This window comes from Elgaria multicarinata, chromosome 13 (genome assembly GCF_023053635.1).
Source record: "Elgaria multicarinata webbii isolate HBS135686 ecotype San Diego chromosome 13, rElgMul1.1.pri, whole genome shotgun sequence".
NCBI classification, from domain to species: Eukaryota; Metazoa; Chordata; class Lepidosauria; order Squamata; family Anguidae; genus Elgaria; species Elgaria multicarinata.
This window is the reverse complement of record NC_086183.1, coordinates 21,186,016-21,202,755: the sequence shown is the minus strand read 5'-3', so window position 1 is coordinate 21,202,755 and position 16,740 is coordinate 21,186,016. Positions and strand designations below refer to the sequence as shown.

The 16,740-nt window shown below is 47.3% G+C and overlaps 1 protein-coding gene and 1 long non-coding RNA gene across 3 annotated transcripts in view; both read left to right on the top strand.

Annotated features, from left to right (window-relative positions):
* Positions 1 to 9,434, top strand: part of DYRK1B (dual specificity tyrosine phosphorylation regulated kinase 1B) — a 29,370-nt gene extending 19,936 nt beyond the window's left edge. For both annotated transcript variants that reach the window (XM_063139673.1, XM_063139672.1), the window contains exons 2-11: positions 1,979 to 2,124; positions 3,394 to 3,513; positions 3,773 to 3,961; positions 5,206 to 5,353; positions 5,793 to 6,079; positions 6,679 to 6,825; positions 7,165 to 7,305; positions 7,991 to 8,294; positions 8,529 to 8,635; positions 8,791 to 9,434. In XM_063139673.1, the coding sequence (XP_062995743.1) occupies positions 2,062 to 2,124; positions 3,394 to 3,513; positions 3,773 to 3,961; positions 5,206 to 5,353; positions 5,793 to 6,079; positions 6,679 to 6,825; positions 7,165 to 7,305; positions 7,991 to 8,294; positions 8,529 to 8,635; positions 8,791 to 9,186 (1,902 nt within the window). In that variant the 5' untranslated portion in view covers positions 1,979 to 2,061 and the 3' untranslated portion in view covers positions 9,187 to 9,434. The remainder of the gene's footprint in view (positions 1 to 1,978; positions 2,125 to 3,393; positions 3,514 to 3,772; positions 3,962 to 5,205; positions 5,354 to 5,792; positions 6,080 to 6,678; positions 6,826 to 7,164; positions 7,306 to 7,990; positions 8,295 to 8,528; positions 8,636 to 8,790) is intronic.
* The window catches only part of LOC134408458 (uncharacterized), a 119,651-nt gene that overhangs the window by 41,095 nt on the left and 61,816 nt on the right, over positions 1 to 16,740 (top strand). The gene's annotated exons all lie outside the window — the stretch shown is intronic.

Below are 16,740 nucleotides of genomic sequence, written 5' to 3'. Positions count from 1 at the left end.
AACGGGAGAGAGAGCTGGAATAGCTATCCCTGGCCCAAAGCACAGGATCAGACCCAGAAACTCCCGCCAGTGTGGGAGAGGCACATAATATGAAGACACATCCCATGGCCCTTTGAAGGGGGATGTTCTGCCTCTGCACAAGGAGGGAGGACTGCCTGCCAAGCCCTAAGCATAGCACAGCACCTTTTCACCAGGCAGATTATCTTTGTCCCTATGCTAACTTAGTGTCAGAGAGCATACTTCTGGAACGTGCTGCCATTCATGCAGGGTGCGTGGTACAGGTTGAAATTGGGAGAAGCACAAGAGAGATTTTTTTCACCACTTCCAAACTCTGTCCATTGATCCTGTGCCTCTGCCCTGGCCTCCAACCCCCATCTCCCTGATGCTTACCTGATGCATCAGCCCATCACCTCCTCGGCCCAACATTGGGACCTTGATAATCTTGTCAACAGCCCCAGTCACAACTGGCTGCTTAGTAACTGCAGTGAGAAAAGTGAGTTTTCAGAGCTTTGGTGTTGATGTATTTGTAGCATTGGCAGTAGAGGCTGCCTTAGCCTCCCTTCTTGCCTGTCTCAAAGCCCTATGAGGAGAGACTGAAAGAACTGGGCATGTTTAGCCTTGAGAAGGGAAGAGTGAGGGGAGACACAATAGCACCCTTCAAGGACTTGAAAGGTTGTCACACAGAGGAGGGCCAGGATCTCCTCTCGATCCTCCAAGAGTGCAGGACACGGAATAATGGGCTCAAGTTAAAGGAAGCCAGATTCCGACTGGACATCAGGAAAAACTTCCTGACTGTTAGAGCGGTATGACAATGCAACCCATGACCTAGGGAGGTAGTGGGCTCTCCCACCCTAGAGGCTTTCAAGATCTAGCTGGTCAGCTACATGTCAAGACTTGCTTTAATGTGGATTCCTGCACTGAGCAGGGAGTTGAACTCAGGGGCCTTATAGGCCCCTTCCAGCTCAACTATTCTATGATTCTTAGGCGTCTAGCCCTCCTCTTTCAAAATACCATTACTGATAGGGCTGCACATATATTCAGGAAAACTTCCCTGATTACAGAAAAATAGAGAAAATAATCCATAGGCCTAGAAATGTTTAGGATTGCTTTTTTATCCTGCTTCTTCCTCTGTGAAGCTCAGGGTTGTGTGCACCCTTTCCCCCATTTTAGTCTCATAACAGCCCTGTGAGGTAGCATAGGTTGAGAGATAGTGACTGGCCTGATTTGAATCAGGTCTTCCTAGTCAAAAGTCTGCCATGCCACACTGTTTGAAAGCCTGAGTGCTGACCTTTGGAACCGTTTGAACTAGGGACTGACAGAATGCTGGGAGTCAGCCCTATGTTTCCTTCCCGTTACTGTACTCTTGATCCCAGTGCTGACAGCTGATATCTAACTCATGCTTGTCCCTCTCTCAGCTTTAGTTCAAGGAAAACTTGACCGGTAAATCCTCCTACAAGTGTCGAGTCTAGGAAAATTCTGCAACCTCAAACCATAGCTGTGGTAGCTTGAGGTTACAGAACCAAATCCAGTCGATCCATTAAGTTGTTATAATTAAGGTATAAAAAGAAGTCAAAATAACCATAAACAGCTGGGAAATGCTGTCATTCAGAGCCAGCCATAACGCTTGAACTTTATGCTACCATGTGGCTTGTGGTATTGCAAAGACAAAATTTGCTTAATATTTGCAGGAAATTATACATTTGCATCACTGTTTCAGTGCATTAGATGAAGTTGTTCATCCTGGGTTGTTTCAGGAAATTGGATCCACCGTTCCCCCCACCCCTCGGCCCCATTGAAAAGCCAGGAATAGAAGCCAGGTCCTTGGCCGCATCCTCACCCCTACTGTAACTGAGATACCTGATTCTCCGCTCGAATCGAAATGTGTTTTGTGGTCAAAGCAAGAAGCTATTTCTGGGAAGTGCAGCCATGTGTGGCGATAAAAAAAAAAACTTCACCAAAGTCTTTTTGTGTCCTCTAGGTGGCAGCAGCACCCCACAATGCCAGCTGCCGCCCTGCAGCCAGGTTGCCTCTCTGGGCCGCTCTCTTCCTACTGAGACAATCATGTCGAGCCAGCACAGCCATGCTCCCTTCTCCAGCATCCAGCCCATGGCTGAGCATCAGCAGGTAATTCCCTGGAGAGCTCCCTCTCTGCCTTCTTTGGGGCTCCCCCTGATTCAGCTACCTTCTCTTCAGGGTGTATGCTTCTAAATGCACACAGCTCAGTTTGCCTCCTTTCCCGCTCTCGGCCCATGGGCATGCCAAGTATCTTCTACACGAGGCTGGTACAGCCACGAAGCTCTAGTTTTTAGCTCACACTATAGAAACAATTGCTGGCCCTAAGTTCAGCCTGCAGGCAAGGCATGCAGAGGAAAGCATCGTGGGATGAGATGTAATTATCAGCAGGAACAGCCATGATGTCTGATGAGTGAGAGCCAGTTTACCTGAACCCCAAGGCAGACAGCAACCTCTTTGCCATATTGTGAAGGAAGCTAGATTTGGGATACATGTTGCACTTACTAGGTGCTCTCTCTACTGTGAACCTTTTCCTCCCTGCCAAGGAAATGGCATCAAAGTAAACAGGGTTTTCAGTGGAGCAGGTTTACAGCCCTGATGCATCACCGCTGCCCATTGGCTGCTAGTCTACATACTTGTAGCCCCTTCTCTTCTCTCTGGCCTTCCTTCTTCTCACATCAGTCCTTTGGTCTCTGTCCACCACTCTGCCGCAAAGATCATCTTCTTGGCTCGCCACTCTGACCATGTTACTCCGCTTCTGAAATCTCTTCATTGGCTTCCAATTCACTTCAGAATCCAATATAAACCTCTCCTGTTAACCTTCAAAGCTTTTCACAGTCTAGCTCCTTCCTATCTCTCCTCTCTCATCTCACGCTATTGCCCGGGTCGTGCTCTTCGCTCCTCTGATGCCATGTTTCTCGCCTGTCCAAGGGCCTCTACTTCCCTTGCTCAGCTTTGTCCATTTTCTTCTTCTGCCCCTTACGCCTGGAATGCTCTTCCAGAACATTTGAGAACTACAAGTTCAATCGCAGCTTTTAAAGCTCAACTAAAAACTTTTCTTTTTCCTAAAGCTTTTAAAACTTGATGTTGTGCGGACTTTATACTGTTAGTTTTACCCTACCCTGTGCCTGCTTACCCTACCCTGTGCCTGTTGGCATTCTCTTCCCCTCCTTATTGTTTTACTATGATTTTATTAGATTGTAAGCCTATGCGGCAGGGCCTTGCTATTTACTGTTTTACTCTGTACAGCACCATGTACATTGATGGTGCTATATAAATAAATAATAATAATAATAATTCTCAGAAGCATTTAAAGCCCGAGTGAGTGTCGCCCTCACCTTTTCAAGTCCCTGACATTTGTCTTTTCCTTTTATCCTGCAGATCATGCCAGACCTGGCCATTCTGCAGAGAAGGATCCCGCTCACTTTTCGGGACTCTGCCACAGCCCCGCTACGCAAGCTGTCTGTGGACCTTATCAAAACATACAAACATATCAACGAGGTAAGACGTCTGTCTTCACGATGGCAGCTCTGGCCAGTACACAAAAGCAGCAGGAATTGTGCTGCTTTAAACGTTGTTGCACCTCTTCTTCCTTGCATGCTGCACGTTGACGGCACCATTCTTTATCTCTCATCCTGCCAGGAAACACCAGGAAACTCAATTTACTGCCTCCCGGGGGGGGGGGCATAACTCCCCCTTTTTTGAACGAAGGCGGTCCTTTTATGTTAGGTTAGGTCCTGATCCTGCCTGTCATTGCCAGGTCTACTATGCCAAGAAGAAGCGTCGAGCCCTGCAGGTGGCACCCGAGGACACCAGCACGAAAAAGGAGCGGAAAGTGCACAACGAGGGCTACGATGATGACAACTATGATTACATAGTCCGGAACGGAGAGCGCTGGCTGGAACGCTATGAAATAGACTCACTCATTGGCAAGGGATCCTTTGGACAGGTCAGAGGGGCCTCATCAATTGGACAATAGCGGATGATTGAACCTGTAAAATCCATTTGCCAGTGTAACAGCCTGATAAAGTCATTTGTTTTTCATCAGCATTTCATACTCTGGAAAGAATATGGTTATAAGATTATTAGCCAGTATATCTGTAGGGCATTTGGAATATAAAATTTAATTGTTTTGGTGAGCTCACTCTTGTGAGCCTTGGTTGGAGTGTTGCTGGTTGTCCCTCCCCAGCCGATGTGCCTCTTGTCAAATCAAAGAGAGCGTGCTCTGCATTCACAGCAACGTAAGGGCTCTGACCCGGCCCAATGGGGAAGTACCATAGCAGAGTGGTAGATCATATACTTTGCATGACGAAGTCCCAGCTTCAATCCCTAGCATTTATTTATTTATTTATTTATTTAAGGATTTTTATGCCGCCATTCAGCCAAAAAAGGCTCTCACGGCGGCTTACAAAAGGATTTCTTGACAGTCCCTGCCCACAGGCTTACAATCTAAAAGACATGACACAAACGGAAAGGGGACTGGGAGGGAGGAGGAGGAGGGGGGAAAGGAAAGCAAATTCATGCACTACAATCTTAGTTGTAAAGTTCAGCAGTTACAGTTGGTAGCAGGAGGGAGGGGGCTCTGAGCTGGAGCTGGACCCAGGCACGGTGGAGAGGTGCCTGGCTGCTGCTTCCTCCCTCACTGGTGGCCTCTGCAGACAGTTGGTAGCAGGAGGGAGGGGGCTCTGAGCTGGAGCTGGACCCAGGCACGGTGGAGAGGTGCCTGGCTGCTGCTTCCTCCCTCTCTGGTGGCCTCTGCAGAGACAGTTGGTAGCAGGAGGGAGGGGGCTCTCAGCTGGAGCTGGACCCAGGCACGGTGGAGAGGTGCCTGGCTGCTGCTTCCTCCCTCACATTTCCAGTTAAAGGGGTGATGCATGAGATCTCTGGAGAGCCACTACTACTGGTCAGTGGAGGCTGCGCTGTGCCAGGTGTGCTGATGGTCTGACTGGGTACAAAGACAGCTTCCTGTGTTCCTATCTACTTTAGGTAGCAGGAGTGTGAATTTCCATCATGGCCTACACTAAGCTTCCTTTCCAGATGCCCAGGGAATATGTGTGCCCACTTGAATGTTTCCTCTGCCTTGCACTACTTTGACTTGGTGGTTCTCCACAAGGTCAGGTCACCAAACATGGTACATGGCAATATTATTGAATGATAATCTAAATCTGATTTGGCTTTTCTTCCTCCCGCTAGGTGGTGAAGGCCTATGACCAACAGGCTCAGGAGTGGGTGGCTATTAAGATAATCAAGAACAAGAAGGCATTTCTGAGCCAGGCACAGATTGAATTGCGGTTGCTGGAGCTCATGAACCAGCATGACACTGAAATGAAATACTATATTGGTGAGAGTTTGTGGGGAACCATGTCTTTGATAATGGGGGAGGAGATGTTTTTGGAATTAGTTGAGAAGCAGGTGAGTCAAAGACAGCACTGTGGAGTTGCACATTAAATGAGATCTCCAGGCCTTCAGATTGGCGAGAAGGCTCTGTATGACAAAGAGAGACTGATTAAAGGCAGGATTAAAGGATGCAAGAGTGACTGATTGGAGCATGAGTTGGAGGCAGGATTTCACTGCCAGGTGCCTAAGGGAGAGATTTGTCAGTAGTTTGCTATCTAGGGGTATGATGAATCTGGGACAGTGGGAAATGGTCATGTTGGATACCCAAAAGGGTTCACTGTTTGTGAGACAGGCCCATGACAGCTGCTTGTGGGGTGCTATCAAAGCATTAACGGGGAGTTACAGTGCGCTAACAGTGTCATCACTACGCCTTCTCTCTCCAGTGCACTTGAAGCGGCATTTCATGTTCCGGAGCCATCTGTGCCTGGTGTTTGAGTTGCTGTCCTACAACCTCTACGATCTGCTCCGTAACACCAACTTCCGTGGCGTCTCTCTCAACCTCACCCGCAAGTTTGCCCAGCAGCTGTGCACCGCGCTGCTCTTCCTGGCGACACCTGAGCTCAGCATCATCCACTGTGACCTTAAGCCTGAGAACATCCTGTTGTGCAACCCCAAGCGTAGCGCCATCAAGATTGTGGACTTCGGCAGCTCGTGCCAGCTGGGCCAGCGAGTGAGTGGCCCTAGCCCCGTCCCCCCCAACCCGCAATCTCCCGGTGCCAAATCTGACACTCTCAAGGTTGTTAACATCGGCAGTTTATGTCAGCTGGAACAGCTTCCCTCGTTCTCCAAACTTCCTTCAATTTGACCTTGGCTAAATAGGAGCTCGGAAGGCACTAGGCCAGCGGTTCTCAACCTGTGGGTCGGGACCCCTTTGGGGGTCGAATGACCCTTTCACAGGGGTCGCCTATGACCATCGGAAAACACATATTTCCGATGGTCTTTGGAAACTGTATTGACTGAACTATGTCATGTATCATCTTTTGTATTATTAAAGCTATTGTTATGTATTATTTTCATTAGCAAACCATCCCATGACAATGGATCGTGTAGAGAAGAACGAAAATAATTTTATGGTTGGGGGTCACCACAACATGAGGAACTGTATTAAAGGGTCGCAGCATTAGGAAGGTTGAGAACCACTGCACTAGGCCAACTTATTTGTCCAGCCGACATTTGAGGCAAAGCAACTGAGACGCGTCCCCCTTTTGCCATGATTTCCTAATGCCCTCAGTGCAGCAGTTAATGGTTTCATGCCTTTTATCCCTGCAGATCTACCAGTACATCCAGAGCCGATTTTACCGCTCACCTGAAGTGCTACTAGGCATGCCTTATGACCTGGCAATTGACATGTGGTCCTTAGGCTGCATCCTCGTGGAGATGCACACCGGGGAGCCCCTCTTCAGTGGCGCCAATGAGGTAGGTGGGAAGATTGGAAGTTGGCCCCTGGGCAGTGTGCTCCAGAGGGCTAGTTGTAGCAGCCGGCCTTCAAGCCAGGACTGCTGCTGGACTTGTTGGGTAGCACCGCCAAGTCAAGCCAAGAGGGTAGTGAATTACAGTGGCATGTCTTGAGTTGCAGAAGGAGTGGAAGTGTGTGGAGTGGTATGACTGTAGCCGTGATTCAAGGACGTAAATATGTGGGATGGATTTAGAAGGCCAGTGGAGAAACAAGGGGATGGGGCTTGGGAGGCCACGGAGAGCCATGCAGGGCTGGGAACTGCTACCGGGTTCTCCTGATTCCGTGCCTTTCCATTGCAGGCAGACCAGATGAGCCGGATTGTGGAGGTGTTGGGGCTGCCACCCCCTCACATGTTGGAGCAGGCTCCCAAGGCTCGGAAATACTTTGAAAAGTTGCCTGAGGGGGGCTGGGTCCTCCGGCGGGGCAAAGATGGCAGGAAGGTAAGGCTTCTCATGGCTCCCTTCTCCAGCCTTTTCCCACTGTCTCCCTCCATAGCCTCAGTCCTACTCCCTTTGAAAGAGTTTAAGACAGCTAGGCTAGAAGCACGTTTATACTAGATCAATGCACTTTAAATTTACCTTAAGTGAGAATATTTGCAGGGCTGCTTCGTTGATGTGCTGCTACAGCCTACCTTCTTAATTATGAACCCTAAAAAAGCAGGATATGAGATTTGTTGTGATGAAACTCTTCATTCCACTATCTTTCCTTCAAAGTATCATTGGTGGGGGAGTTTCAGAGGCGTGAAGGGAAAGTTACTTATTGATGTTGCTCTGTAAGTGTGCGCAGTTTCTTCACCCATTCCGGCTTTCCTGCCGGCAAAAGACAATTTGAGAAAGCAGAAACTGAAATGGCATTGAGCTTAGGGAGTCGGTAGTCCAGCTGTTCTGTGGCTTTGCTTTCAGGCCCAGTTAAAGCCATTTTGCTCAGAGGAAACAAGGACACAGTTTCTAATGGAATTGCTTAGGTTAGATATATTGTCTCCACTTTCCAAAAGCAAGGTGGAGCTGTTCTCCGAATTCTCCTTCACCGTTTTTGCCACTGATCACGTTGAGTTACTTAAACACACCACACTGGCGTATTCTAAACAAAGTCCAGGTAATTTTACTGCCGTTTGGTGTCTTCCAGGACTACAAGGTTCCAGGGACGCGGCGTCTGCACGAAGTGTTGGGGGTGGAGAGCGGGGGCCCAGGCGGGCGCCGTGCAGGAGAGCAGGGCCATTCACCTTCTGACTACCTGAAGTTCAAGGACTTGGTGCTGCGCATGCTAGACTATGAACCCCGTAGCCGCATCACCCCTTTCTATGCGCTGCAGCACAACTTCTTCAAGAAAACTGCTGATGAGGGCACCAACACGAGTGCCAGCACCTCACCCAGCCTGGGCACGGAGCACAGCCACTCCACCAGCACCACCAGTTCTGTGTCTAGTTCTGGTACGTCCCTCTCATCCACTCTCCACCACCAGCTCTTTCCTCCGCCGTCTTTGTTACCCATTCGGTGCTCTTTTTTCCTTCCCCCCCCCCTCCCCAAAAAGGAAGGGCCCATCTGGCTGTTCCCAACATCTCCTGTTCCATATCCATCTTGGAGCGTCGATACTGCCCCAAACATCAAATGTAATTTTGCTCATTGTTCGGCTTCTCTGATGCTGTTTTTTCCCCCTCCAACAGGTGGTTCCAGTGGTTCTTCCAATGACAACCGTGGTTACCGTTACAGCAATCGTTACTACGGCAGCATGGGCACAGTGCATGCGGACTGCGAGATGCAGAGTCCCCAAGTACGTTGCGTGTCAGACCCTGGCTGTTTTGGCTCCCCACCCCCACCCCATATTTTCAATAACCGGTCTTTGTACTCACGGTATCCTCCCCTTTTATTTTTCCCATTGAAATGTCTCCCCTACTGCTATCACACTCTGCTTTTGTATCATTGCAGGCGCCCCCTCAGCAGCAGATGCGTCTCTGGGCCGGCGGCGACAACGAGAGTATTCCTCACATCTTACCTCACAAGCCCACCCCCAGCCAGGCCATGCCATGTTTCCCCCCGAGCGGGCACCCTCCGTACCAGCGCCCTCCGCTGCCGCTGTCTCCCCCGCTCCCTGAGGCCATGGAGGTGTCCCTGGGCCCTCGCCATCTGGACTGCAACCCCACCGGGCTGGGCTCCTCATCCTTGCACTTGGGTGCTTCGGCCTTCCGGACTAGGACTGCTGGCGGCTCGCGCCCCGAGGGACTTGGCCTCAACTACCCTCTCCGCGGGCGTGGGCACCGAGACACTGACGAGACTGCACTGATGGGTGTCTGCGTGCCCCAGGGCACAGCTGCCAGCTCCTGATGATGGACTGGCCCGGCAGGCTAGGAGCCAGTGCCCGGCGCGAGCACTCCCTTGTTGCACCAGAGCCTGGACGGGCCAGGACTGACTGTAGGGCAGGGAACCGGTGCCCACAGAGCACTTCTCCATACGCGAGAATCCGAGTGGGCCAGGACTTGTGGTGGGGTGGGTCAGGTTGCCTGGCTGTGGCCAGTCTAGAGGCCAGGTCCTGTGGCTACCCAGGACCCTGCTGCAAGTGGTAAGCGTTGTTGGGTGGGTGGGAGGGGGGAGGGGGGGAATAGGACAGGGGGAAGCATGTGGAGCCAGCATCCCACCGCCCTTGCAGCCTGGATGCCGCCTTCCCCCTTTCGGTCAGTGCTTTCTCTGACTTACGTGGTCCTTCCTGGCCACAAGCCCCTCTTGAATCACTCAGCGGCATGTGGCCTGCCAGCCATTCCCTTCCCTGGTGCGCGAGATTTTCAACATTCTGTGCTTGGATGGACAGACAGACTCCTGTGCACTACGTGGACTGATGGGCTTTGGTGGCCTGTGTGGTCCTATGGGAATTGCTGCTAAAATCTTCCCCCTGCTTGGAAATAAAGGGTTGCCCCAACCAGCGAATGTTTATGCTGACTGATATGCAGCCATCTTGGACCTGCCTCTTGTTATGTGTACTTGAGGGGGGGGGGGGACAGTGCCTAGGTCTACGCTCTGGCACCATTGGGGTGTCACCACGCATGCCACCATAGTTTAGGAAAGTGGCAAAGTGGGACCTGAGCTGGACCATGGCTATGAACTTTTAACTCTGCCTTACTTGAGCTCATGCATCTTTGCACAGGATTCAGTCGTCTGAGCTCTGGCTGTTTCCTTAAGAGCCTGCTTTCTTGAGTAGGAAGTGTGGAAGCTGTGCAGAGAATGAAGGATGTGACCTGTATCACTGTTCCTTGTCACTTGGGACTGGCCCTTAAGATTAACACACAAACGTGCACCACTCTGTCATTTTTATTTTTATTTTTTTTAAAAAAAAAAACACCTTTTAAGCAGGCGAGAAACTGAAATAGCAAGGCCAAAGGTTCCCTGGAGAACTTCTCTCTGCATTCCACTTGCTGCTTGTTACGTGCTGCCTTGCCTGCAGCTGGGTAAAGGGGCTAGTATTTGGCCCAAGATAGAGGTGCTTGTGTTAGCACTGTAGCATAACCCGGATCCTTTTCCTGTTGAGCTGTTCTGGCAGATTGCTCTCCTTTCAGCAGGGTGAGATTCAGCTGGGCCTTACAACATGGAAGGAGCCCTGTCTGAAAAAGCGGGGCAGGGGTGTGTGTGTGCTGCAGATTGCACAGAAGCCTGGAGTCACAAAGAGTTTCAACTTAATATAATTGCAACAATACAGCCAACACAAGGGCAAGTGTACGCATGTTGCTCTGGAACAAGATGTTTTGTTCGCTGTTTTCTAGCGGTAGCGCACATGGTCCCAGGCCCAGCTGCTGTCAAGCAAAATGTGATGCCTTGATGGAAATGTTAAGTGGCTTGATGTGGCTTGTGGCCTTTTTTTAGTCCAGAAATTCATTCCAGTATATACTAGCTGTGTGCTTGGTAGTCTTATATATGTACAAGTACACTCAGGCCTATGCCTACTCTATGACAGCATGGCATTTGATAACGTGATTCAGTATTCTACAAATTTCAGCTTTTTTAAAAAAAAATCACATTCTCTTAGCTATAAAGACAGGTTTGAAAGTGCAGACAATTCCTGGTGAAACTTCTGAAGGCAGGCAGTGGCTCAGTAGGGTTTCCAGTGGTCATGGGAATTCTTAGTGCCCCTTGCCACCTTCTCTCCCTCCCCCTTGTCCCGCCAAAAAGGTTATATAAAACAAAACACATTCGTGTAATTTCAGCAGGACACAAAACATAATTTCTCAGTGCAGGCTTCCTCGTTGTTGTTCTTCAGAACGGAATATGCACAGCCTTTGCTTATGATGATGATGATACTAAAGGAAGGAGGATTGAGAGGTTTGCTACCTAAGCTAGTGCACTGGTGGCCAGTTAGGAAGCTTGGGCTGTAGAAAATAGTGATGCTTAAGGATAAACTTTATAGCAGATGGGAAATTAAATGGGCACGCAAAGGTACTTCTAGGAAGAATTTGCTGCTGGAACAAATCGACTCCTCAGCCCACAACCACCTAGTAGCATGTAAGTATCACCAAAAGTTACAAGCTCTGCAGATTTTGGATGCTGGTCCTATCCTTAATTCTGAGTGGAATAGTTTGTTACAATTGACTCGAACTGGCTTTTACAGCTGATTGCTTAACTTTGGACTGTATTCCATTAGTTATTGAACTCCCCCACCCACCCCATTTAAATGATAAATGTTTAGAAGAGTTCTGTGTTCTTGCTTCCCTGCCTCCCTGTCCCCCAAACGGGGCTCAGATTTCCACACGCTGTCATTCATCCATATCCTTCAGAATAAGTTCACACAGTTAAAATGAAAGCAAATAGTTTTATCACCTCCACCTTGTCTCCTGTGTTTTAAGTAATTACCTGAACTGGTAAGAATAACTGCGCTGTGATAGCTACTTGAATGTGTTTCAGGTAGTAGTTGCGGTTATCGTGAAATAGCCGTAAGTGGATTTCACTGTATGTTGTGAGCAGTTCTCTCCGTATTTAAAGATACCGTATTTCTTCGATTCTAAGACGCACTTCTTCCCCCATATAAACATCTCTAAAAACAGGGTGCATCTTCGAATCGCGGGTACGTTTATTATTTCTTAGAATCAAAGCTTTTTTTCTGTTGGTGGTACTGAAATTAGTGTGCGTCTTACTATTGATGGCGTCTTACTATCGAAGAAATACGGTACTTGATAGAGACGAGCAGTTCTGGTTAAATCTTATAGTCAAGACTATTTAGTCTGTGATTGGCCAGGTGCACACGAGAAGAAGAACCTCTAGAATTAGGTTCAATCTTCATCCTTAGAATCCCAGGGGTTTCCCACCCCCATCTCCAAGGAGTCTGTTTCTAGTTCCTGTGACCATAGATATAGTCATGACTAATTTAAATAGAGCAGAGCCGCGCACTTTCCACTTCAAGTCTTTACTGGAAGCAATGGGACTAAAGGTAGTTTGGAGTACCCTGTCCCATTGACTATAATGGAGAATTGGTCACAACTCACTTTAGCTGGATCAGAACCAAAAGTGTGTGCCTGCCTCTGCACTAACTGGAGTGCCCTAAAAGGGGAGGGATAGATCGGTTATTCAAGTTGGGAGCTTAAGAATGTTGCACAGGGGTCCACAAGTATTGTCACTGGAGCAACCTGAAATTTAATTCTGGCAAACAGCAAGAGTTTGCTGAACTGCCCAGAGAGCTTCGGCTATTGGGCGGTATAAAAATGTAATAAATAAATAAATAAGAGTAATATTTTAGAACCATATTTGGCAATTGAGGCAGGCAGAGACTAACTCATTCAAAATGGCAGCTGGGTTGTGCAGGAGTTCTAAACACACCAGCTGCCTGCTAGCTCTCCACTATAAAAAATGCACTGGACAGCAGGTTCAAAAGTGACTTGCTTCTGTGGAGCAGATAACCAAAGTGGTGTTTTACTAACCCCTAGGAATTACCAAGCCCAGAAAAATGTATGGATCCCTGACATAGCAGCTTTTACATTTCTAGGTCCTATAACTGCATAGGAAGCTGCCTTATATTGAGTCAGACCATTGGTCCATCTAGCCCAGTATTGACACTGACTGGCAGCAGCTGTCTTTCCTTTGCCTTCCTGGAGAAGCTGGTGATCGAACTTGGGGCCTTCTTCATGCAAAGCGTGCGCTCTATCACATTGAGCTAAGCCCCCTCCTCAAAGACTGTCATGACACATTTCATCTGTAGTGGAGCCCCACACACTTTCAATCTAAAGCCAAACTCAAAGCTTTTCTATTAATGTGAACGATTTATGGTAAAAGTTGTGGAAAATAATCAAATATATAAAGGCGGGGGGGGGAGTTTTGCACAGATTTTTTAAACTTATCAGTACACTGCTGCTGAGGATCATTACTTAAGTCTAACCTGTTATAATCCCTTTATTTTTAATTCACCCTTTCACAGCGGAGGTATTTCAGGATGTGTGTTTGATTTACCCAACTGTACTGAGCATTGCGTTAGCCTGGTGTTTCCCTTTGGGACTACTGGACTTGTCTAATACACACTGGAAATACGGAATGCCACATGCCAGTCTCTCTTACCCTTACATCAGTGACTGCGAATTAATAATAATGTTTATGTAGGAGGCTTCCAGGAAAATGGCCTCCTAGTTCATTTACAGTCAAGTTCTTCAGGGAAAATCTAGAACTTTACATATACAAAATACCACACCCCTGCCTCCAAACCTTTGCCAAGCCCAAGTTATAGTGTCCACGCGTAACATGGCCTAAGATCTAGATTCAGGCTTGCACACATTCACCTGCCAAAGGTAAGCATGGAAAAGAGAAACCCCAACCTAACTATGACCACTGAGAATAGAAAGACACCTACTCTCCCCTTTCTTTCCATTGGAACATTGGTGCCCACGTGCACTGCACTGATGACACCCACCGCCCCAGGTAGATCATGCAATCAAGGCTATTTGTCTCCATACCCTCCTCATTGGTTTATTGCTAGACATCTGGTTGCTCTATAGGAAGCAGGATGTTGAGTCAGACGATCTATGGCCTATTTACATAGTGCCTGACTCATAGTAGATTCAAATGCAACATTGAGACTCTTATTTCCTCACTATAGTTTTATATAGCTATCATGACTAGTATAATTTTTCAAAGCCGACTAAACAAACTGTCATTGACGCAAATTACCCATGTTAACGATGCATTGTGTCAAGTAGTACAATACCTTCACCTGTCAGTTCTGAATCTACTGGTTATCAGTTTCATTGGTTGGTCTTCAGTTTGATATTATGAGTGGGAGAAAAACATCAGCCACTTTCTCCATACCATACACAATATCAATCTTAATCATGCATCGTCTGTCTTAGTTGCCTTATTTCTCTACTAAAACACCCCCAGTGCTGTAGGCTTTCCATGTCGATATCATTTTAGTTGCCGTTTTCTGCATCACTCCCAGCTCTGCAATATCGTTTTGAGATAGGACTACTAGAACAGTAGCCTCATCAGCAGCCGCCTATACAGAGACTGGAAACGGCTCTCCAGGATTCCCAAGTGCGGCAGCACCATATATCTATACAAGGGTATTTTACCACTGAGACGTTTTATTTTCAGTTCCTTCCCTAATAATCCCCACTGTGGACTTTAGCTTTCACAAGTGCGCTACCTTCTGGGTCTACATTTTCATTCCACAACAACCCCTAGATCCTTCTCCAGGTTAATTAGTGTATAGACGAAGGATAGTTTTGCCCCAGTATGAATCAATTTATACTTACATTGAACCTCTTTTGCCAGTTTAGGAGACCTTTTCTGAGCTCCACTGTTCACTTACATTTTAACAAATCTTGATCAATTTATCATATGCAAGCTCAGCTACCTCCAGCTCATTTATGAACAGGTTAAAAAGCATCTACCCCAGTACAGACTTGTGACTTTCCCCCCAATGAGAACTGTCCATTTATTTCTAATTGTTGCTCTTAAGCCAGTTACCGATCCATTAAACCCCCCCCCCCCATTTTTTTTTATTGTATGGTTAAAGTTTACTCAAGGGTCTTTGGTGAAGAGGTTTTTTTCAAAAGATTTTTGACAATCCAGGGATACAACATGTTTGTTTGCACACTTAATTTTAAGAAGTTTAATGAAGCTGGGCTTCCCTTCATAGAACCTATGCTCAAGTCTTCCTTGACAGGACTTGTCCTTCTATATGCTTGTTAAATCTTTTTGCCTTAGTTGTCCCTGAAAAACATGTCTTGGAGTAGGTATCTGTCCAGTATCTTCCACAGTGAAGAGAGACAGGAAGAATTCAAACAGTTTCTCGCACTCTCCGTAACCTCTGTTAGCACAACTTTCATCCAGTTGTCATTTAACAGCTCAACTGACTCCCAATGTATGTAAAAGGAAGTTTTATTGCTGGTCTTGACGTTTTTAGCAATATGCAACACCAAGGATGGGGAACATGTGGCCCTCCAGATTTTGGGCTGCAACTCCCAACATCCCTTATCATTGGCTATGATGCCTAGGACTGATGGGGGTTGCAGTTCAACATTTGGAGAACCCCATGTCCCTCATCCCTGTGCTAGAGTGTGTGTTTTCCCCACTTGCCTTGTTATCAACTTGCAACTATTGTGCCAGAATGTGTTTCTTCGTGTTCTTTTTCAGGCAAGAATTTAGCTTTTATAATTGGGTTTTTTTAAATCTCTCTACAGAAGGTTTGGAGATTTTGCCCGTCTTGACTCTCTCTTTCAAGTTCCCTTTAACCAGTCCCGATTACTTTTTTTGAAATCAAATGCAACTCTCTTGGACTTCCTTGGCAATTTCCCACTTACATATATGTTGAATTTGAGAGTATTGTGGCACAGCAGCTGCAAAGTTCAAACTGCTTATCTGATCAAGGCACTATGCCATTCCTTCAACTAATATGAAAGGCAACCCCTCTGTAGTCAGTTGGTTCAATGCCACTTCCGACTTGCACCAGGTCCGGCATGCCACTCACTGCCTTTAGACCAAGCTTGTAGGCTTCCTAGAGGTGTCTGGTTGGAAGCACCTTGCTGGACTAGATGGCCGTTTGGTTGAATCCAGAAGGGCTCTAAAGATGTTCTGGCTAAGATCACTCAGGGGATTCTGCTTGTCACATCTGCCTCACACATGTTAGTAATTCGTTTGGGTCCATCTGGCTGATAACCACAGTTATGAGGAATGCTTAAAATACTTTAACCTATTGAAAAAAAGCACAACTGTATCAGAATCTGTTGCACAGAGGATTCCTTCACTTGTTGGGAGGAATTTGTTTATCAGAGGCTGAAGATTAAGGGTTTGGAGAGGTGGCTGTGGAACAGCAACAGGTGGGAAACTATGCATGGAAAAAATGTCCCCACCTAGTCCGATTGATACGAACTATGGCCTATGCATCTGCCTTTTCAGGCTGACAGACACATTTCCAAGATGAAAACCAAATGCTGAGAACTAGCGGATGGTTGGTTGGTTGGTTGGTTTTTAGTTCATTCAGAGAACTCTTAGGCTTGCCCATTTGTGGCCATTACAAATCCTAGTGTTAGGGAATGCAGACATCCTAGATGCCTGATCAGAACAACAGATAGGACCTGTTCCCAGAGAGACATACAGATAATGCAAAGGTCACCTTACATTTACTTTTTCAAAGAACCGGCTGAATCCCCACAGGTCAAGGAATAGACAACTCTTGAGATCTACTCATTCAAGAAGGGAAAAATCTAGCCAGAATCCTTTCTTTGGCACAGAAAGAGATAAACAGAGCATGAAAGGACCTCCTCAGAGCAAGTACCTTTGCAAGATGGGAGAAATACAACTGGCCTGACGTTTTATCACATTTACCCAGATATTATACATATAGACCCACAATTTCCTCTAGCACAACTTGGTTTTCTGGCAGGGCAGAGAACGATCCAGTACTAGTGTTTT